The sequence below is a fragment of the Rhinoderma darwinii genome, chromosome 8 (genome assembly GCF_050947455.1).
Source record: "Rhinoderma darwinii isolate aRhiDar2 chromosome 8, aRhiDar2.hap1, whole genome shotgun sequence".
NCBI classification, from domain to species: domain Eukaryota; kingdom Metazoa; phylum Chordata; class Amphibia; order Anura; family Rhinodermatidae; genus Rhinoderma; species Rhinoderma darwinii.
Window position 1 is genome coordinate 21,779,212 of NC_134694.1, and position 23,969 is coordinate 21,803,180.

General features: G+C 44.0%; 1 protein-coding gene across 2 annotated transcripts in view; it reads right to left on the reverse strand.

Annotated features, from left to right (window-relative positions):
• The window catches only part of MAPKAP1 (MAPK associated protein 1), a 141,310-nt gene that overhangs the window by 56,194 nt on the left and 61,147 nt on the right, over positions 1-23,969 (reverse strand). For both annotated transcript variants that reach the window (XM_075834215.1, XM_075834216.1), the window contains one exon: positions 16,609-16,718. In XM_075834215.1, the coding sequence (XP_075690330.1) occupies positions 16,609-16,718 (110 nt within the window). The remainder of the gene's footprint in view (positions 1-16,608; positions 16,719-23,969) is intronic.

Here is a 23,969-nt window from a genome sequence, read left to right on the forward strand (position 1 = left end):
AAGGTATTTCCTTTTCCATTCTTCGAGCCAATGCTGAAGATTCTGCCTTTCCAGCTACATGTTTCTAAAGTTAAAATACCACCTGCATCAATCAATAGAAACATGCATACATACAGTGAACGCTTAGGCTCCATGCACACGACCGTGCCTGTAAGAACGACCTGTAATTATGGGCACAGCGGTCCGTATTTAAGGGCCGTGTTCCCATTATAAAGTCCGTAAAATAAAAAATAGTACATGTCCTATTTTTTTCGGCAAGTTTCTACAGCACGGGCACCTTCCCGTAAATATACGGGAAGGTGTCCGTCGGCCATAGAAATGAATCGGCCGTAATTACGAGCAATTTTATTGTCATGTGCATGGAGCCTTACAAATGGTAGGGACAAGTTTGCAACACATGAAAACCTGAAAAGTGAAAAAAAAAAAAAAAAAACACGGGGAATATTAAAAAAAAAAGTAAAACGCAAATGCAAAAACTGTTGAAATTTGCGCAAAAAATTGTGACTTTCGATGCATTTACGTAGTTTACGGCACTTTGGGAAAAGTGGTTAGGGCTTAGTGGGAAGGGCCACCCCGGCCCAACAAATGTACTATAATTTATGCCAGAATCTGGCATCAATTATAGGGGAAATCTATGCCAGCTACTTGCTGGTGCATGGACAGCAGAAGATGCATGCGCTTCTTAATAAATTAGCCGCAGCATACTCCTGCAAGCTTAATACTAAGGGGGAGAATTAAATACACTGGTGTTTCATATGCCAGTCTAAGAATGAACGCCGCTGGAGTAAACGATTAAGAAGCGCGTGCCTTTGAATAAACTAGTCGCATCTTTGGCTGTCCGTGTGCAAATTATAGCAAATGTGGCATGCCCCATCCATTTTTTTTACATTGGCGGAAAAAAACTAAATTTGCACTTCCACGGCAGTCGCGGAAACAGCCAAGCACGCCTGATCGGCTGTTTTCGCAACCCCAAAAAACAGAATGGAGAGAGGCGCGCGCCTCTCCATTCATTCTCTGCCTGGATTAGTCAGCTGTCTACCCTAGTCAGCCCTCTCAACCCACGTCTATCATTCATTTATGGCTTACCCCGAGGATATGTCTAGGGTGGGAAAAATTTAATTGTATTTGAACATAGTCCTTTTTTCTTTTTGTTCTCTGTTTTTATTAAGTTTTCAATAAAAGGAAACAGAATAACAAACATTGGAGAATGAGCGCCATCGACATAATACACATAAGACTCCATATAGTACACAATACAAACCATTATAAATGAAGTACAGAGAAAATCGTCCTTTTAATTGTGCCTAAGGAATTGTAGAATCACGCGAGGAGAAATACTTTTTTCAACTTGTGCTGCTCACAGACTATAGCAACGAAAGGGAGAGAAGGAGGAAAGTAAACTCAATGTCTCAAGAAAACCATAGGAGACTGTTCGTTCTTATTTTATAATGGTGGTATTTCAGCCAAATCAACATTTATCACCTATTATTCATAGGGGTAGGTGATAAATATTAGATTTGGATTTGCACGCTGCTGCTCCATACAACTCTATAGGAAATACGGAAATAGCCAAGAGTGCTGACCCCCACCTATCTAACCTGAATCACCACCATGGATAAATATTGCTGGAATATACGTTTAACTTTTAAGGTTCCTTTAAAAAACGGAGAATGTTGGTGAAGTAGAAATGTAACTGAAATTCATTATGGAGAAGATTTATTAGAACTGGTGCAAAGGAAAAGTGGAGGAGAATCGCTTCTTTCATTTTCAAAAGGGCTCCTGAAAAAAAAAAAATTTGGAATCTAAACGGTTCCTATGGACAACTATTCAATTTCTCTTTACACCCGTGAACGCTAGTTTGGTTAACAGCTATTTCTAGTGATATATATATACACACACACACACACACACACACACACACACACGCGCACACTCGGCATGCCGTTTTTGGCTCTTTTCAATGGGGAGAAAGGAATAGCCAGACTCCTCTAGCAGTGGCTTACCTCCCTTGGCAACAAAGAATCGAGCATGCTGAAATCCAACATGCCCAATAAGTCGGGAGAGTCCCGTAAACATTGGATAGTCGGCCGGTCTGGCTTAAATCGGTGGGTTTGGACCACTTTCTTCTAATGTTTATGGACACCTTTAAAATGCAAATTAAGAGACATGACAATAAGTAGATTTGACAGACTCAATGGGACATATAAACTAAATGGCCACTTTTAGGGACACCTGCCCTGGTTGGAGCTTCCCTGTATGGAAATTAGACACGTGACCCCAGAGTGCAGCATAAAACAAAGTGAACAAGTTTTCCGTGGATCAGTTTCAGTGTTAACCCATATTACAATGGGAAAGTCAAGCGATCTGAGCGACTTCGAACGAGGCATGGTCATCGCTGCAAGATTAGCCAGGGCCATTACTTAAAAAAACTCCCAACATTGTGTGGGTTTTCTCGTGCAACGGTGTCGAGAGTATAATGAGAATGGTGTGATCAAAGAAAAACATTCAGTGATAGAGGATCCTGTGGATGTAAACAACTCGACAACTAAACAGGTCAGAGGAGGATGTCGAAAATCTTAAAAATTTGGGGAACAGGCGGTGCAGTCAAGTAAACTCCAGCCGAATAGAACGCTGGTGCTATAACGTGTCCGAGTGAACAACTCGTCGATCCTTAGAACGGATGAGCTGTAACAACAGACCATAAATTCGAGTACCATTGATGTCTAACAGAAACAGAAAGGCAAGACTCCAGTGAGCAAAAGAGCGCAAAGATTGCGTCACTGAGCAGTGGAAAAAGATCTACTGGTCAGACAAATCCAGATTTCTGTAGCACCACGCTCATAGGAGGATCCGAATTTGGCGCACCCAGCATGAATCGATGAACCCTTCCTGTCAGGTATGAACAGCTCAGGCTGGTGGAGGTTGAGTAATGGTTTGGGGAATGTTTTCTTGGCACATCCTGGGTCCTCTGATACCTGTGGTTGGACGTTTTAACAGAAGGGCTTACCTAAGCATTGTGGCCGACCAAGTTCATCCCTTCATGGCAGCTGTATACCCTATGGCAGATGGACACTTAAGCAGCAACTGCGAGGAGCTATTTTGTCCACAAGGGCCAATATTTCTGCAGAACGATTTCAACACAGTGTAATTTATGCCATAATGGATTGCTGCGGTTCTGAAGGCCAAAGGAGGTCCAAATCTCCACTAGATGGGTGTCTCTAATAATGTTGCCATTCAGTGTAGATAGACACATAGGTTAGTAATGATACAGATGACTTCTGATATAGAGGTAAGCATGGGAAGAGACATATAAAAGATCAGTTAAGTGTATTATAGGGGTCTGTTACAGGATCTTCTATCTAGAACCTGCTGATCTGTCATTTTGTTAAGGGCATGAGGTTTGAAGATTGAGGGATTAGATGTTGCCATTTCAAGATGAAGAGATTACATAAAGGAGATACAGGATAAGTTCACATATGGAGGATTACACTGTACAGAATGACAGGTATAGAAATGCCTCCAGCAACGATGTCAGACCATATAACTGGACTCTTTATTTTACCAGTAGAGACCCTACGCTTAGGAAAAAGACCATGGTGCTTTGGTAGCATCAAGTAAGCAATGACGAGAACAGTGAGCTTGTGGGGTCAGAAGAGTTGAGTTTTATTACATGTACTGGATAATACATAATTAAAACCGCGCTAAACCCAGTGATTAACTCATATTTCTACTATTAGGGCATATGGACGTCATAAAAGGGGTACCTCACTCTGCACCCCCTCTACAATCTAAAAATCTAGCTTAATGAAACCTAGTCAGGAGAGACGGTCACAGACTGTCGGCCAATCCCACCGAGACCGACCAACATTGGTCAAATGTGTATGACCAGCTATAGGCCGAAGTACTTTTGAAAGGAGAAAACATGATAACATCCAGACCTGAATAGAAATTAATTTCTCAAAATTCAAAGCACTAAGCAATAGCAATTTGCTATGTTCTAGTCTTCAACCAGAAGCTGTGAAACTACCACTCTCATCATGCCCTGACCGTCGCGATTTTTAAAGACTGAATTACATTTCCCACCATTAAGATTTTTTACATAATCTCCTATATACGAAGCGTAATTGCAGACTACAGCTGTGAAATAGTTCCAGCTATATTTCATCATTCAGGAGCGTTTGTGCTCCAGACGCCGGCCATCTGATCTCTGGTATCACCGACTCTCCCATTTCCTGCCTCGGTGAGATAATATGCTTACTCAACAGTGCAGACAATTTTTTGGCTATTTTATGTCACTTTAGACAATTTAAGATGCAAAGTCTGACAGCTGTGACACGACTTCTAAACAGATGTTTTCATTTATGCTGAAAGGTATTAGCGTTCGACGGCTGCGTCTTAATAACCCGTCATGACCTGTGGAAAATTCATGTCACCCCGGAGAAATGTTGGCGAGGGACCTTGTTTAACAATTAAACCCGGAGAGAAGTTTGTACTTGAAAGGATTAAGTATTCCTGGGCCAGCATGTTTACAGACTGCGGCTGCCGCAAGAAGTGAAATAAGGTGCTAGTTCTATAGGATACTAAGGCCTTGTTCACACGGCGCTCAAAACAACGTAGTGTAAATGTATTGAAGACACTAGCGTTTTTGTAAAGCGCTTTTTAAAAGACAGGCGTTTTTGCAGCATTTTATGACGCGTTTTGTGTTTGGACTCCCATTGACCTTTGGAATTAGGCGTGTTTTTGGCGCTTTTTACGTGCCAAGAATTGACCTAACGCTTCTTTTTTTACGCAACGCGTTTTTTAAACATGCGAGCGTAAAAAAAGGCGTCGTATGCACTACAATGCATTTTCCCATTGAGGTCAATGGAAAGCTTAAAGCATGCGTTTGACACGTTTTTCGTCGCGTAAAATGCGTCAAATACTCGCCGTGTGAACAAGGCCTTACAGTATAGTTTATGTGGCATATTGTGTTCAGAACTTACATGCGTAGGGTACCAGGGGGCACACGTTTAATATTTTGCAGGTGCTACTGGGTGATTCTACACAAATGTATTCTACACGCTTACATAAAGGGCACATGCCTCACTGAACACCATTTCATAGGTTATATATAGAAGTATTCTAAATAAAAAAAGTTCATACATTGCATTATTGATAGTATACTGATCCTGAGTTACAGCCTGTATTGTAAGCAGGAGCTACATTCATAATTCTGCAGGCTTCAGAGCTGTAATCTCACAGCAATCCTTGTTGGCACAATGACTGCACAGAGCTTGAGCTAGTGACCTGCGTTCTGGGAAGTGTCTTTATACCAACTGTACAGTAATCCAATATTAAGAAAACTATATATGCATTAAAGGAGCTCAACTAAGCGGTTACAAAGGGTTGTCTGCTTTGGACAAACCCTTAGAACTTCTTACATAATGCTTATTTAAATCAATGAACTGTCCATGTAATACACAGACATGCGCCTGAGGGAGAAGTGCTCTTTGTAGCTGCTCTGGCGGAAAGAGGAGGGTGCTGAACTGGTGACCAGATCTAGTAACTCAAAATGCCCTACTATGTATTTGAAAAAAACAAAACAGCAGAATTGTGAATGCAGCTCTGGGATATAAAAGAGTATGTAATAAGTAAAGTGAAGCAATGTATTAAGATGTGCTATAGATAATAGCTATACATATAATATACAATAGAAGGTCCTACTCAGGTACTACTGTGCGACCACAACATGGAGCGAATGCACATGGACTAAAATTAATTTATTTCATATGGGCTTTCCAAGGACGACTTCTCTATTGTTGATTTATGAGGCGCCATTAATGAACCCAACATGGCCTTACCAATCACATCCAAATACCAGACAGACTCTCATATACATGTTTATATGAAGTATAAAACGCTTTAAGCACAGAGCTCAGTTTTTATGGTTTTGGTGACAGATGCTCTTAAAAGATTTGTCCCTGGAAATGTGCCTGTTTTTCCATATTGAAAATTGTGTATTAATCTCCTTTATCCTTTTTAAAAAAATCAAAAAAAATCAAACAAAGCTATTTCCCATCTTCATTAGCAATTATTAACCACTTACTGACCAACGGCCATTAAGGGAGTTGATATGCCATAAAAGTGTTTGATTAGAAACCCCTTTGAGAGCTCGGGTAAACCTACACAGTGCTAAACCTCTAAGGCCACGTTCACACAGGGTGGATATGCTGCATAAATGGTACACAGCGTATCTGCCCTGGCGGCCGCAGGGAATTCCAGCCGAAAAAACTGCAGCAAATTGTGGCGCAGTTTTTCGGCCAGAAAGTCCCCTGCGGAAAACTGCACGTACTACACATACTTACCCTCTGACGTCCTGCAGCCGGGCCTCCTGGGATGATGTTTTATCCCATGCGACCACTGCAGCCTGTGATTGGCTGCTGCCGTCACATCGGATGAAACGCCCAGGAGGCCAGCCTGGACAAAGGTGTCACAGAGTTCTAGGTAAGCATACGATTTAGATTTTTTTAAATTTATTTCTTTTAGGTGAAATCGCAGCTTTTCAGCTGCCAAAAAATGCAACATTTGCTATTCGTTGCAGGCTTTTCCTCCCGATTGAATTCAATGGGGAAAACCCAGAACACAGAAGCAGCGAATACGCAAATACAATTGACATGCTGCGGATTAAAAGACCGCACTGCGAGTCAATTTCTGAGCGTTTTTTCCCACTCATCATTTATGCCGTGTGGATCAGATTTGTTCAAATCTCATCCACTTAGCTGTTACTGTATTATGCTGCGGATTTTCCGCAACTAAATTAGTTGCGGAAAATCAGCAGTATTTACACTCCGTGTGAACCTACCCTAAGGATATGCTTACACGATCAGGATTTAACTATGGCCAATCCGGTCATGTATTTCACAAAGAATCCGCTGAAGAAATTCTAAGCTGACACTTATATTTTTGTTCTAGCAAATCCGCATGTGGATTAGCCCCATTCTCATTCAATGGGGCTAAGTCAGTCGCCTTTCCGTTCTTTTTTTTCCTGCAGCAGTCAAATGGGGTATAAAAAAATACCATTCACTTGCATTGGTTTCGGAATGTGAGCGGCTTTGATGAGGATTTAGGTGCAGAATCAGTGTTTAAATACAAGTCTTTCAGAACTTCTCTTCTCAAGCCCTTTACAAGTCCTGGAGCTGTGTGAGAAGGACAATATCAGGATGAATTTTCAGCCTTTGAGTGCAAACAAAGAATGGTCACATTTATTAACAGCAAGAAGAGTTTTAAAACAGGGAAGAATTGATGCACAACCTATAAAAGAATGTTGCAGAACCTTTTATTTACAAAAAACTGGGAAAACCAAACACCAAATGTCTCTTAGGGCCTGTTCATATCTGCTTTGGAGGCGTCATCAGAGGCCTCCGTCGCAGATACGACTGAAAACAATAGCGCAGCATGCTGTGCTATTGTTTCCGGTAAATCCACGGCCACCCTCCTGGAAACCCTGACGAAACCCATTAAAGTCAAAGGGTTCCGTCGGTCGCCGATGGTGTCTGTCATACAACGGAATCTGCACTTTTGCGATTTTCGATGTTCTGCTCCTCGGAGGGAGCAGAACAATGCAAATGCTCACCCAGGTGTGAACCCAACTTAAACTGTATGTATTGCATAAACATTCTGGCCTGGCACTGAAAGTTTGGGAGCCACCATAGATAGTTACTGTGCACTGCATTTACGGTAATAACGTGGCTCATACAGTTAGGCTGTGTTCACATCAGAGTCGGATTCCATTCATCTGTTCCGTTCGACCTTTCTGTCGGAGGAACCGATGAACGGTAAGCCAAACGGAAAACATAGCTTCCGTTTGCATTACTATTGATTTCAATGGTAATGTTTACGTTTGGTTCCGTTCCGTAAAGTTTCCGTAATTTTATTGTTTCCACGAAAAAAATGGAAACTTTACGGAACAGAAACCAACTGCAGTGGAAGCATTACCATTGAATTCAATGTTAATGCAAACGGAAGCTATGGTTTCCCTTTGGCTTTCCGGTCATCGTTTCCTCAACGGAAAGGTCGAACGGAACCGATGAATGGAAGCCCAACGCTGATGTGAACAGGCCCTTATAAAGCAAATAGCGTTTCTTCTCCATTCCTGTACCAGAAATCTGGAGCACTATGCCCGGCTCTGAAAAGACAGCAACATGGCTCAGCGGTTAGCTTCTTCTGCCTTGCAAGACCGGGGTCCTAGGTTCAAATCTTGTACGATTTCCCTGTGATGGCATTTTTTCCCAAATTACAAAAACATACTAAATGGATAATGTCATTGGAAGCCAGTTAACCTTAGAGTGTGATGTGTGCCGTTTTGGGGAAAGTGAATGTCCACACTGGACGTGCTGCGGAATACGTTGGCACTATATAAGCAACAGGAAATTAGTAAATAAAATGTAAATGAGTGTATCCTCCATAAGGAGTCCTTTTACACCACCATTAAACGATCGACGATGTAGCACATGGATCAGCGTTTATCTCAATTTACATGGAGGAATTATTGAACTGTATGAGGACGAACAAGAACATTTGCCTCCCTACAGTTCCATCATTGCTGCCGATAAAGATTTTTTAGGGCCGCATGAAAGATGCGATCAGCTGACAAACGAGCATTTTCTAGTTTGTCGTCTGATCGCTGGGATCTTTTACACGGGCCGATGATCGGGACTGAGTGTTCCATTCCCCCAATCATTGGCCCGTGTAGTTGCACTGCCCTTTATAAAGTACCGGGTCATCAAAAAAAAAAAAAAAAAAAAAAAGATAAAGAACATACAAAAAGAATAGATGAGGTTTCATTTCGGTATCCTTAGTACGAAGTACTGGAAAACCTAGAAATGCTGAAATCTAATTAGAACATTTTTTTAAGGCTCATTTCCTCCTATGATGTAGTTCATGCTCATTCATCTCTAATCATTAACCGGATGTGAGGTCTACCATATTCTTTTTTGCCAAGTATAATAAATTAAGAGAGAATACGTTTCTAAAAGAAAATAATTTTGTCTAGCATAGTGACCATGCAGTGAAGTAGCACTCCAAGAAAAACACACAAGTCATAGACGGATATACTGTGGGCTGTGATGAAGTGTACAAGTGTTTACATAGTATCACAAGGGCACTCATCTGGGGGCAAGTGGCGCATAAGAAATATTTGATAATCTAATGTAAAACGCAGTAAAGAAAGAGTGAATTGCATTTTTGCCAAGCTCCAATGTTTTAGAGGAAGTCATGTCGAATGACTTCGGCTCTAGACACTAGAGTCATGGCTTCCGTTTATAACAGAGCAATGACAGCTAGGCTGGATGTAAAAGAAAACACAGAATCCTGACTTATAATGGGGTCTATTAGGTTTTTTTAAGGCAAGACTGCAGACTATGCCATTCTTACTACTAAAAATGACTGGAAACCAAGATGGAGTGGCAATAACAGCAGTGTGAACGGAGCCTTAGAACATCCTGCGTATTATGAACAGAGTTGTTCGTGTGGAATCTATACAATTGTACCAGAGTTTTGAAAGCAGTTCTTATGCTTTTAAATAGCTAGCAGGAAAAAGTTGTCATTTTCTAGATACTCCTGGTAAAGGTATTGTCTAATAAATCAGTGAATATGGACTGGATAGGGGGAGGGGTCCCCAATCAGAGCCCCCTCTATGAGCCAGAACGAAGAGCCAACCTGCACACGGCCTATCCATGCACTACATGGATGACTCTTTGGGTGAAAGGCCGCTATTTACAACTACATTTCCCCTGCAATAACCGCTGCAGGGACATCGTGTAACATGATGTGGCTGCCCTCGGGGGGGAAGCTGATCGCCAGGGGTTAAAGAAGCTGAACCCGCAACGATGAGCTGGATTCTATTTAAAGAGTGGTGGTCTTCATGAGACAGCCCCTTTAAATAAAACCACAGCATTTAGGCATTCTTTTGTTGGCGAATATCACTGACATACGCCCCCACCTGGCAACAGTGATTTAACCCTCAATTGTTATCATTGCATTAACAACAAGGGGAGGGGGCTTCCTTAGGACCCTGATCATCAGCTCCAGCAATAAAGATCTCAGTGGGCTAACTGTTTTAAAGGATTTCACCCTGAGCTGTCCTAAGACAATCTGCTAGGGGTTACCAGTGATGCATTGGAATACATAGGTGTTTCCATGATATCTTGGAAATAAATGAAAGCAGCTCCATTCTGCTGTGTATGCTCTAGGAGATGAACTTACAGCTATACACTTAGGTTACAGTCATGGGATTCCAGAAATGTCTTGCCTTTCCATGTCAACCTCATGCGCTTTGCATTAGCAATAAGTGGACACCAGCAGCAAGATTGGCCTTGTATTTATGCATCTGGCCTCTGAAGTAGTTAGAACTCGCCTCGACCTTGAGAAAGACTCAAGAACGAGGCAGCGGGTTCCTGGGCGGTGATTAATTGACCTGGTCTCACTTTCCTGCGAGCAGCAGCAGAGAGAGATAATTCACAGATACACCAGATAAAAGGCTAAGTCTAAAAAAAAAAAAAAGAAGTGCACAAAAGACAAGACAGAGAAAAGGCAAAAGGAGGAGAAGAAAAAAAGGGGAAAAGCAGCCCAGCCCAGCAGACCATTTTCAGCCGCTAACGACTTGTTCATTATGAGTGATGATGGATAAAGACTTCTCACGCTGCGATGGGATGGAGATTTATATGCATAGTTCTGACTCCCAACTTGGGAGAGAGATCATCATCATTTAATTCTATCTCAGCGGTCAGAGATGGGCGTCCAGAGGAGCTGGGTACCACAGCGTGCTGTCAGCTGGCACAATCTGAATGCGTGCAGCTGGAACATCTGGAGCAGGCTGCCCACAGCCTGGGTTGAACAATAGACTCTGGAGCGCAGCCAAATTGCTTGCAGACGTTGGCGGCAGAATGAGGCTCCTGTCCCCTCTCCATCTCGCTCTCTCTTTATGAGGATCTGATCTCTCCCAGGCTCTCTTATCTCTCCCTGGGAATAAGGCCTTGAGATTGCTCTCCCGTGTCCTTCACCACCTTATCTCTCACCACTTTTATTAAAAACTTGCTCCCCCTTTACTCGCGCCTGTCGATAGCTTGTTAAACCCTGTGATGGATGGGACACTGTTTGTTGGGAAAGGAGTAGGGTTTTGGAACTATTTCAACTTTAATATATTCAGGGACGGGCTGAAGAATGAGTCCATTTTGGTGATGGTGGGGTGGTTGAAAAGAATGAATCAGTAAAGTCAGAGTACTATTATTATAGTAGGTCTTATTAATCCATTATATAACATTTTATCTTTGAGTTTGTAGGGCAATATTGAGAAAGTTGTCATTTGATCAGAAATATATTGTTATTCATGGACCATATAGGAGTAGATATTACAAGTATTCAATATCGCACAAAGAGTTTTCCAACAAGTGGATGGGCAGATCTCTCACTAAACATCAATGTCAATGAGAAATCTAGCCATGTATGGCCGGCAGGGCCGCCATCAGGAATATCAGGGCCCCCTACAGCTAAATTTTCTGGGCCCCCCTACCGTGGCACCGTCTGTTAACGGTACTCCGTCCAGCACTATATCATGGTACCCAGGGCCGCCATCAGGGGAGGTATTAGGGGTACTGATGTGAGAGGCCCGGCCAAACCTAATTGAAAGGGGGGCCCGGCAACTGCCGCGACTTGCCTTTGGTAGAAAAAAAACAGGCCCCTGCAATGGGGCCCGTTTTTTTCACCAAAAGAATGTCGTGAGCTGCGGGCCCCCCTTTCAATTAGGTTTGGCCGGGCCTCTCACATCAGTACCCATAATACCCCCTCTGATGGCGGCCCTGGGTAGCATGGGGGTCGTCATGGGGGCCGTCAAACACTGCCGCCCGTGCGACCGATCGCGCGCACCCGCAAACTCCCGCGCATGCGCACCCGCGACCGCCTGGAACCGCGCACCGAATTTTGAGGCAGATTTTGACCTGCCCACACTATCTTGCCGCGTTTTTTGCCCGCGGCGATTGAGGACAGCAGACAAAAAACGCAGGGAAAAATGCATTTTCTGCCTCCCATTGATTTCGATGGGAGGTCAGAGGCGGAACCGCGGCAAGAAAGGACGTGCTGCTTTTTCTTTTTTCCGTGACTGGCTCCCATTGATTTCAGAATAAATCAATGGGAGGCGGTTTTGGAAGTTTTTTGGTGCTGATTCTGACGCAGTGTCCGAGTCAATATCAAAGCCCAAAAACTCTGTGAACTGGGCCTTATTGTTAGGGCTTATTCGGACGAACGTGTAATACATCCGTGCAACGCGCGTGATTTTCACGCGCCTCGCACGGACCTATGTTACTCTATGGGGCCGTTCAGACTGTCAGTGATTTTCATGCAGCGTGTGTCCGTGTATCCGCTGCGTAAAACTCACGACATGTCCTATATTTGTGCATTGTTCGCGCATCACGCACCCATTGAAGTCAATGGGTGCGTGAAAATCACGCCCAGCACTTCCGCAGCCGTATAAACTATGAATGAAAACAGAAAAGCACCACGTGCTACAAACATACAAACAGAGTGTCATAATGATGGCGGCTGCGCGAAAATCACGCAGCCGCGCATCATACGCTGCTGACACACAGAGCTGTTATGGACCTTTTGCATGCGCTAAACGCCACGTTTTTGCGCACACAAAAAGCACACGCTTGTGTGAATCCGGCCTTAGGGTAGGAACACACTAGGCATGAACACTGCGGATTTTATGCAAGACATTTTATTGTGGAAAATACGCAGCGTATCACAGTCGCAGCCGAGTGGATGAGATATGAACAAATCTCATTCACACGCTGCAAAAATAATGGACCTGCAGTGTGACTTTTTAAGCCGCAGCATGTCAATGTATTCTGTGGAATCGCTGCTCCTCTGTTGCGGAAATGCTGCGGTTCTGCCGCAAAAATCACACATGAGAAAAAAAAAAGGTACTTTTTTACATTTATAAAAAAGTTTAGACTTGCCCCGGCCGTAGTCCTGGTGACGCGATCCTCTATTCTTAGCGCAGCCCGGCCTCCTGTCATGACGTTTCATCCCATGTGACTGCTGCAGGTCACATGGTCTACAGCGTCATCCCAGGAGGCGGGGCTACGTTCAGAAGAGAGAGAGATGCGTCACCAGGACTACGGCCGGGGTAAGTCGAAACTTTTTTTTCCCTGCAGGATTCCCGCAGCGGACACGCCTCACGAAACCTGCGCCACTATTTGGTGCGGTTTTGCTGGCGGAATTCCCTGCGGCTACCGGGGGCGGATAAGCTGTGTAGTTTTACTCAGCATATCCGCCTAGTGTGTCCCTTATGATGTCGCTCCTGGAGCTGCTGCCGGTCTCGAAATAGGCAGTTGGTTCAGTAGAATTTGGAATTATTTTTTTTTGTGAACCAGCTTAAAAAAACACAAAACTTTTGTGTTAGGGCCTGTTCACATCACCGTTGGCTTCCGTTCCGTCTGAGGTTTCCGCCGGGTGAACCCCGCAACGGAAAGTGAAAGTGACAGCTTCCGTTTCCGTCACCATTAGCGCAGTCGACTACGCTATTGATTCCGTCCGAAAACCTGCCGGAATGGTGACGAACGGAAACCATTAGCGATGTTTCCGTCACCATTGAGATCAATGGTGACTGAAACGGAAGCTGTGCTGTCACTTTCACTTTCCGTTGCGGGGTTCACCCAACAGAAACCTCAGACGGAACCCCGGAGCGGAAGCGAACGGTGATGTGAACAGGCCCTAACACAAAAGTTTTGTATTTTTTTAAGCTGGTTCACAAGAAAAAATAATTCCAAATTCTACTGGACCAACTGCCTATTTAGAGACCGGCAGCAGCTCCAGGAGCGACATCATAAGGGACACACTAGGCGGATATGCTGAGTAAAACTCCACAGCTTATCCGCCCCGGTAGCCGCAGGGAATTCCGCCAGCAAAACCGCACCAAATAGTGGCTCAGGTTTCGTGAGGCGTGTCCGCTGCGGGAATCCTGCAGGGAAAAAAAAGTTTAGACTTGCCCCGGCCGTAGTTTAGGTGACGCATCTCTCTCTTCTGAACGTAGCCCCGCCTCCTGGGATGACGCTGTAGACCATGTGACCGCTGCAGCAGTCACATGGGATGAAACGTCATGACAGGAGGCCAGGCTGCGCTAAGAATAGAGGATCGCGTCACCAGGACTACGGCAGGGGTAAGTCTAAACTTTTTTATAAATGTAAAAAAGTACCTTTTTTTTTCTCATGTGTGATTTTTGCGGCAGAACCGCAGCATTTCCGCAACAGAGGAGCAGCGATTCCACAGAATACATTGACATGCTGCGGCTTAAAAAGTCACACTGCAGGTCCATTTTTTTTGCAGCGTGTGAATGAGATTTGTTTAAATCTCATCCACTCTGCTGCGACTGTGATACGCTGCGGATTTTCCACAATAAAATGTGTTGCATAAAATCCGCAGTGTTCATGCCTAGTGTGTTCCTACCCTAAGGCCGGATTCACACAAGCGTGTGCTTTTTGTGTACGCAAAAACGTGGCGTTTAGCGCATGCAAAAGGTCATAACCGCTCCGTGTGTCAGCAGCGTATGATGCGCGGCTGCGTGATTTTCGCGCAGCCGCCATCATTATGACACTCTGTTTGTATGTTTGTAGCACGCGGTGCTTTTCTGTTTTCATTCATAGTTTATACGGCTGCGGAAGTGCTGGGCGTGATTTTCACGCACCCATTGACTTCAATGGGTGCGTGATGCGCGAACAATGCACAAATATCGGACATGTCGTGAGTTTTACGCAGCAGACACACGGACACACGCTGCGTGAAAATAACTGACAGTCTGCACGGCCCCATAGAGTAACACAGGTCCGTGCGAGGCACGTGAAAATCACGCGCGTTGCACGGATGTATTACACGTTCGTCTGAATAAGCCCTAACAATAAGGCCCAGTTCACAGAGTTTTTGGGCCTTGATATTGACTCGGACACTGCGTCAGAATCAGCACCAAACAACTTCCAAAACCGCCTCCCATTGATTTAATCTGAAATCAATGGGAGCCAGTCGCGGAAAAAAGAAAAAGCAGCACGTCCTTTCTTGCCGCGGTTCCGCCTCTGACCTGCCATCGAAATCAATGGGAGGCAGAAAATGCATTTTTCGCTGCGTTTTTTGTCTGCTGTCCTCAATCGCAGCGGGCAAAAAACGCAGCAAAAAACGCGGAAAGATAGTGTGGGCAGGTCAAAATCTGCCTCAAAATTCTTTAAGGGATTTTGAGGCAGATTTTTTCGGCCTGCAAAATACTCTGTGTGAACAGGGCCATACATAAACAGCACTTTGAGACACTTTACTCACCGTGTCAGAAGAGCTGCTCCCACTCCAGTCCTCTTCAGGCGATGTCTTCGGTCCAGATGTCGTCCTTCACCTCCAGGCTCCAGAAAATGGCGGGGATCGTAGAACTGCCGCCGCGCAACAACTAGACTCCTCCCCCTCTCCTTACGCAGCCACGCTCTGGAGAAAGAGGAGGAGGCGGAGTCGGACGAGGAGGCGGAGTCGGACGAGGAGGCGGAGTCGAACGAGGAGGACAAGGACGAGGAGGCGGAGTCGGACGAGGAGGACGAGTCGGAGGCGGGCCAGCAGGTAAGTAGACTGCGCCGCTGTCCAGTGTGGCTGTCCTTCCCCCTATATCTTGTGTTGCGGGCGGTTCGCGCGTGTACGCGCGCAAGCGGGCGGTGTTTCGCGGCGGTGATAAGAGGGGGGCCCGCAGCTCACGGCGGTGTTTCACGAGAGGGGGGCCCACAGCTCACGACATTGTTTTGGTGAAAAAAACAGGCCCCATTGCAGGGGCCTGTTTTTTTCTACCAAAGGCAAGTCGCGGCAGTTGCCGGGCCCCCCTTTCAATTAAGTTTGGCCGGGCCCCCTACACTACTACCCCTAATACCCCCCTGATGGCGGCCCTGATGGCCGGCGTATGTCAACACCAAGTTATACAAAGTTTGTAAAACTAAATTCACACGCATTTCTAGGTGAGAAAGCTTAGAGATTCTGTAACTCAAGGTGAATAGACATAGGAGGAATAAGCAGCTGCTGGACATCTTTAGTAACACTCTTTCCCGATAGTGTCAAACATGTTGGATTTCTTCAGCCGATCCTCTTTTTTGTTCTACTTTGCCCCAAACACGGACCGAAAGGCAGGACATTGAGTTTGTATAGGCAGCTCTTGAATAACCGGGGTTTTACACTGGACGATTATCGGTCAGACAAGCATTCATAGAACGCTGGTTGCCGATAATTGCCCTGTGTAAACGCGGCAGCGATCAGCAGATGAACGAGCAAACGCTTGATGATCTGCTGATCGTATCATTTAAAAAAAGTTAAATAGTATTGTTGTCGGCAGCACATCACCCTGTGTAAACCGGGAGACGCGCTGCCGACATGATAATAATGTATGGTGACGAACGATCGGAGTAACGACCGCTCGTCCCCATCCATAGCTCCTTGTGACAGGAGCAAACGAGTGCTGATCAAAGATGTCTCGGTGATCGGCGCTCGCTGCACCGGCCAAAATCGACCGGTGTAATAGGGCGTTAAGCCTGAAAATCATTCACAAACCTGAAGACTTACCTGAGTTTCTCTGCGACCCTCTCCTTCTTCTCAGAGCTTTTTCCAGGATCTCCCTCATGGCCACATTCGTACTGTCCACTTGGATCAAAGAGAATCCATGGGCTGCATTTCTGTTTCAGAAGAAATATAATTGTGGTGATTAATAGATTATTTTATAATTAGTTGCTAAACACTTGGAGACAACGTAAAGTGATGCCACATATGGGATCGGCACTTATGTTCTAGTGCTGTTACGCAGATAAGTACTATGGAAAAACTGCTACCCAATGTGCCCACTCCCTAATACAGTCTTATTACTGAAAATGCTGAGCATATAGCAAAAGCTTGTAGTCCACTAATGGCTTCTAAGCTGATAATTGCATTAAATCATCTGTGGCCAAATAGAAATGGGCAGCACGGGAAAACTAATACCCTGTAACCCCAGGGTCAATGTGGTCAGGTTGTTAAAAGGAGCAAGTTTTGGGTAATAAATGCGCAATGTCAGCAATTTCTAGAGAGTCTGATCTGCAGCCCATCCAGTTGTGGAATTGGTTTGGGCTCAAGACAATTCTTAATGTGAAAAGTTATAAGCAAACTTAAAAAGAACGTAAAATATCTTAATACAGGGTAACTAAGTGGCGCTTTAAGACTTCTATTCACGTTCTTAATTACATGTTTTTTCTCATTCATATAGTTAATTTTTTATATCCTGAAGACTGAAATGGAAATCCCACTATGTACCAAACAACAACCTCATTACTGAAACAGTACAGCAGATTGACAAAACCCACCATGCCAGTGTAGTTTGAGTGGCAACGTAATAAAACTTTTTCTGTGCAAATTGTCACAGTTCTACCGCGCTGCCACGTACTCGAGTGGTGTTAGAAGAATATTTGGAGATGGTGAAGGTGCATAACTTTGATGAGCTCATTCTATATGACTGTTTTTGGCAAAGTCATGCCGGGAAAATATATTGTGAAATCTATTTTTATATCACTGACTAAAGTGACTTGTGGATATAACCGAATAGCAATGCACATTTTGTATTTACATTATAAATTCTGTAGGTATACATCACAAATGTATGGATTATATGTGTTATATGTGAGTGATAAATTACAGGAAAAATCTACCCGTTATCGTTTACTTTTACGCTCCACCTTTAAATCTGATTTAAAGCATAAATTACAATTCCATAATAGCCACAATTTCCATTGTACACATGCAGGGTGCATGGAATTTCAAATTCTTGCCGAGCGAATCTGTCAGCAGACACATCCTGATTTCCAACAAATTTGTAGGGCAAAAGTGAGGATTATTATTAAAACACTTTTAGGATCAGTGGGAAATTTTGAAATAATAAAATTATATATTGGGGGCTTGTTATTAATGTTATTTTCTAAGGTGGAGCTTTGTTTTTTAGTTGGCAGATAACTGATAGAGGTGGGACTTTGTTACGTGTGCAGGGCTTAACATGCATGGTCTCCTATAGCAGACATAGCAATGGGGGAGGGCTTCTGCTAAAGCCAAGTGCCTTACAGCCAGAGTCCGGTTTGATCTGAGGAAAGAGGAGGAGGGCAAAATGTCTGATCTCTTGGAACACACAAAATATTTTTATATGCAATATGAGACAGGGCAGGGTCAAAGGTGAGAACAATATTAGGTCTTATATTCCATTTGTAGCATACAGCCTAACTTGTCCAATAAATTTAAATTAAATGCTTGACAATGCTGGGTAAGATGCCTGCCTGTGACAGATGATCTATGACTACTCTTCCTGTTGATGTCACTGGGCTTCGGGGGAGCGTCATTTACTTGTGAAACCTACGTTTAAACTGGCCATACACATTAGATGTGTCGGCCGAACACACCAATTTCAGCGGGACTGGCCGAATATTTAATGTGTATGGCAGTGTCTTGACTCTCCCCCGACGGATGTGGTCAGGGAAGAGAAGGGTCGGGTATGTTGAATTTCAACATGCTTGATCCTTTTGTTTGTTAGTAGAAAAGCTGTTGCCAGAGAAGTTTGGCAGCAGCCTTCTCCCTATTGACAACACATGCAAGCTCGGCCGAGCGTGCATGTGTATGAGGGAGTCAGGAGGAGTAGATGTTGGCCAATAGGTATCTAAAGTGTATGGCCAGCATTACATTTAGCTCAGATTATGTAAAGGTTGCCCAAATGAACAAGGCCCGAGTGAGATATCTCACCAGCACTTAAGGTCCTTTTACACAGCCAGATACGGGCAGTGAAAACAAGCACCGATCGACTAGACAGCTTGTTGATCGGCGCTTCTTTGCTCCTTTCAAAAGGCGCAATGATCGCTTATGTATTAGGGCGATCGATCATTCGTACCCATACATTTCCATCATGTCGACACCACATCTCCCTGCCGACTAGTGACAATTTTATTGGCTACAGCAGCGAGCAGATCAGCTGATGAACGAGCGTTTTCTTATTCATCAGCTGATCGTTGCCCTGTTTACACAGGGCAATGATCGGGAACAAGCGTTCATATGCTCATTGGCCTGAGTAAAAGGGCCTTTAGAGCTCTTAGACATATATAATGGAGCTGTACAGTGAGGAAAGCCTGTTTGGTGGGTGCTGGCTTCAAGGCAAATAACCACCTCCCCTCTGTTACAACTTCTATCCACAAGTAGAAGCAGAACTCCCAAAAATGTTTTAATAAAGATTTATTAACCCAGTGTTCAAAGCAGCAAATATTCACCTCCTCAATGAAGGCATTTTTAAGCTGTGCATATTGTATTATATATGCATCTTCAGGACGCAGATCCAGTTTAACCCAACGGTAGAGCAGAGGACCATAAGGTCCCTGCTCTACCATTCACTATATAACGCTGGACACAAGGCAGTGACATCATCGCGCCTGTCTGCAGGCCAGTCAGACCAGGGATCATCGCGCCTGCCTGTCAGACCAGGGATCTCCTCCATTCGTCATTGGAACGGGGTTAGGTATGTATATTATTAATTTTATCAGGCACGGTTAGGGGCAGCTGTGGAGCTGTGGGGGAATTATACAGCGCGGGGGGAAGCTTAGGGGGACTTTATACTGTGTGGGGGCAGTTATATGGGTATTATACTGTGTGAGGGCAGTTATATGGGTATTATACTGTGTGAGGGCAGCTATAGAGGCATTATACTGCGTGGAAGTCAGTTATGGGGGCATCATACTATGTAGAGGCAGCTATGGGGGCATTATACTGTGGGGAGGGCAGTTATGGAGGCATTATACTATATAGAGGCAACTATGGGGCATTATACAGTGTGGAAGTCAGTTATGGGGCATTATACTGTGTGGTGGCAGTAATTGGGGGCATTATACTGTGGGGAGGCAGCTATGGGGCATTATACAGTGTGGAAGTCAGTTATGGGGCATTATACTGTTTGAAGGGCAGTTATGGGGGCATTATACTGTGTGGTGGAAGTTATGGGGTGCATTATACTGTGTGGTGGCAGTTATGGGGTGCATTATACTGTGGGAGGACAGCTATGTGGGGCATTATACTGTATGGAGGGCAGCTATGTGGGTCATTATACCGTGTGGTGGCAGCTATGGGGGCATTATACTGTGTGGAGGCAATTATAGGGGTATTATAATGTGTGAGGGCAGCTAAATAATCATTCAATAATTGATTTATTGGAAGCAGGAAAAATGGGAAAGTGTAAGAATCTGAGCAGTTTTCTGTGTTTGGGGCTGCAGACCATGCTGTCCCCTGTCCACCACCGAAAACGCCAACAGTAGACATGTGAACATCCCAACTGGTGGCCTGGTCTGATGAACCACGTTTTATTTTACATCATGTGTACGCATGTGTACCTTGGGTCCTGGCATTCATGTGGATGTTACGCATACCACCTATCTAAACATTGTTTCATGGACTTCATGGCAACACTGCCACACTACAAAAATGTTCAGGAATGGTTTGAGGAGCATGACAAAGAGTTCAAGGTGTTGTCTCCACCTCTGAATTCCCCAAGTCTCAAACAATCGAGCATCTGTGGGATATGCTGGAAAAGCAAGTCCGATCCATGGAGGCAACTTACGGGACTTAAAAGTATCTTCTTCTAACGTCTTGGTACCAGATACCACAGGACAACTAAGAGGTCTTGTGGAGTCCATGCCTAAATGGCTTAGAACGGTTTTGCTGGCACGAGAGGGACCCAAACAATATTAGGCAGGTGGTATTAATGTTATGGCTGATTGGTGTGTGTGTACGTACGTATTATACACACACACACACACAGTATATATTTATTTTTTTATTAATCAACATAATAAAAACAATTAATCTCTAAACAACCTTTGATAATTCTGCATGCTTAATGAACAAATGTAGAACATAGCTAATAACTCAGCAATCTAATAATAGTCATGTAATGATTTGTATATCTAATAGTATATTTTCAAGGCATTTATTGGAGACCAGCAAATAATGTTTGGTAAGTTTGGTCCTAATGTCCCAATATGTATTTATGCCTTCTGGGTTAAAAAACACAAGCCGGGCTATAGTTGATGGATGGTGTGGGACACATATAAAGGATGAGATACTGTGTTCTTTCATTACGCTGCGCTTTTGCTACTGAACGACTGTAGGACCCTTGCAATTTGTATCCTACTGTTCTACCTGTGGACGCCTCATCCACTCGGCCATGTATGAAGCTGGCGGTGATAAGTGAAACCTCCTCCTGTCTTTAATGATAGCGATCATTCTCAGTTAACGGGTCTCTCCATCTTCCTTTATGGCCACGGCCTGTTTCAGCCGGGGCAGGGAGGGAGAGGATAGAAGGGGGGGGGGGGATTTCGGGGGGAGGATAAAATGTGTTGCTTTTTCTCTGACATGCCTTTCAGGCCCAAAGGGTATGATGCAGATACAGAGTATAGAACGCACTCTACCATGCAACACCTTATTACCAATTTACACCGTTCTATTAATTCTGGATACTGTTTTTTTCTTCTTCAAATCAAAACGATCGCCACCTACTAAATGTGGACAACTCGCTTACCTTTCAATTTTGCGGTTATCTTGCCCCAATCGCATTGCAAAGCAATGTGGCTACTTCAGTACACGTTATGGAACAATTCAAGTTTCTCACAGTTAACCCTTGTTTGACGTAATTCTATAGCAGCCATGAAAAACATTCGCCAAGAAAGTGCCGCAAATCAGACCTGGATCATTTAGGGAACGTATAGAAGTTGCCAGCCTTGGTTATGCCTGTTCGCTCGGCTGGAACACAAATGAGACACAGATGTATTTCAGCTGTTGGCATAAAAGAGACAGCTAATGGCTTTATTTCATGGCCTGTCTTCCCAGTTGGGCACAGGTACTCAGGGTGTGAACTGGCTGCCCCCCTTTCCTTTCCTACTCTCTAACAGTTATTGATTGCCCTTGCGGATAGCCGCTGCTGATTCCTAGCAATCCGCTTCCAGCCAAGGACTGCTGGGTATTCAGAGCAAGATGTGGCCAGCGCTCTGTTTGCATTGGCAGCGGCTGGTGTGGGCAACATGACTGCAAACACTAGCGGCTCTGGTAGGTCTCAGTAGACAAGACAGTCATGCAGTGTATATGCTCAGAAGGTCTCCGCCAAATCAACTATTAGACAGGCCAGGGCATGGGAGTCCATGATAATTTCAAGAATTTGGGCACGGTTTCTTTTCTTTCATAGCTAAGCACAATCTGAGTCTAAAAATGTCAAAACATTTTCTATACATTACAAAGGTTGAAATGTGTAATTATAGTCAGAGTCAGATACAGGTTATTCTGGAAACCACAATACACGACCCTTCTGCACATGTACATAGTCCTATTATATTTAAACTACTTAGCATTGAAATTGACGGCTATGCCATGCAACTATACAAGCAGCTCAAGACGAGACCAATGGTCGTTCTCCAACGGTCATGTTAAAAGGCTGCCACGACAGGCAATGCACGCTATTTAAATGGACATGATCATTATATCATTGCCTTAAGATAAACACACTGGGCCTCATTTATCAAAACCGTCTAGCAGAAAAACTGGTCTCGTCACTCATATCAGCCATTCAGAGCTCAGCTTTCGTTTAGAACATTATCTCTATTCACACATGGTGTTCATCTATATCATTCTACATTCTCAAATCGATTAGTAGCGAAGACTAGGAGGTGTCAACCAAGTCTAAGGCCCCATGCACACGACCGTATATTTCATCCGTAATTACGGACTCATTCATTTTTATTGGCCACGGAAACCTTTCAGTATTTTTACGGATGGGTGTCTGTGATGAAAAAATGATGGAACCTGTCCTATTTTTGTCCGTAATTATGGCACAGACTCTCCCATAGAAGCCTATGGGTACTTCCGTAAATACAGATGGCTACGTATGTGCATCCGTAAACCGTCCGTTTTTACGGAAGCGTTGCTATGCAACATGTTGGTGACATAATTTGCAGCCTCCCTCTTTATTTACGGATCCGTATATACGGATCAAATATGGATGCAATACGAACTGTATTTACAGACACCCTTCCGTATATATGGATAAGTTACGGATGACTACGGATCCGTATTTACAGACAGTATTTATGGTTAGATGAAAATATGGTCTAAGACGTTTATGTAAAAAATATATAAACATCACATCATACATTTTACTATCCCTCTCTTAAAGGTATACACACACGCATTGTTTTTTACCTGTCATCTTAGCAATAAATGCTTTGCATAAACATGTTATAAGCAACTACCATTAAGGGTGTTATGAATAGTGAAAACCTGTGATATCGGAAGAAAACATATATCGTTCAAGATCTTGAAGTTAAGGGAGCCATACACAAAGATCACTAACACAGGCGATCAGCGAGACGCCTTCCCCCCCACTGCTCAGCACATTAGGGGTCCAATCCTTCCCTTTTCTATAAACGGCTTTATTAAACTTATGGGGTTCTGGAGAAGACCTCTTACAGAGAGCCGTTGGCGAAGGAATAAAGAGAAGTTAAGAATATTTACTACTTATTGGGCAGGATTATTAGAAAGAACAAAACCTCTTTACTGTCTATGGGGACTACCATATAGTACCCCAAATATGCTGTTGGAGGAAGCTGGAACTTGCCTGTGCGATCCTGCTTTTTTTTAGGCGGCGCCAGACATATTTTGGCAGTCACTCATCTCTTCGCTCTACTACATGGCTGGCCAAACTGAATGCATCTCAATGGCGGTGTCTTGACTGATGTAAGAAGGGTGGTTAGGGTCTAATGTCTATGGCTCGCTCTATTTTGGAGTGAAATTTCACACTATGAAAATGCTATTTCCTTACACTGCTATGAAAATAGGGCCATGGGTGGGCTAGTGATCAAAACCTTCACGTCATTTCTAAATTGCCTTAA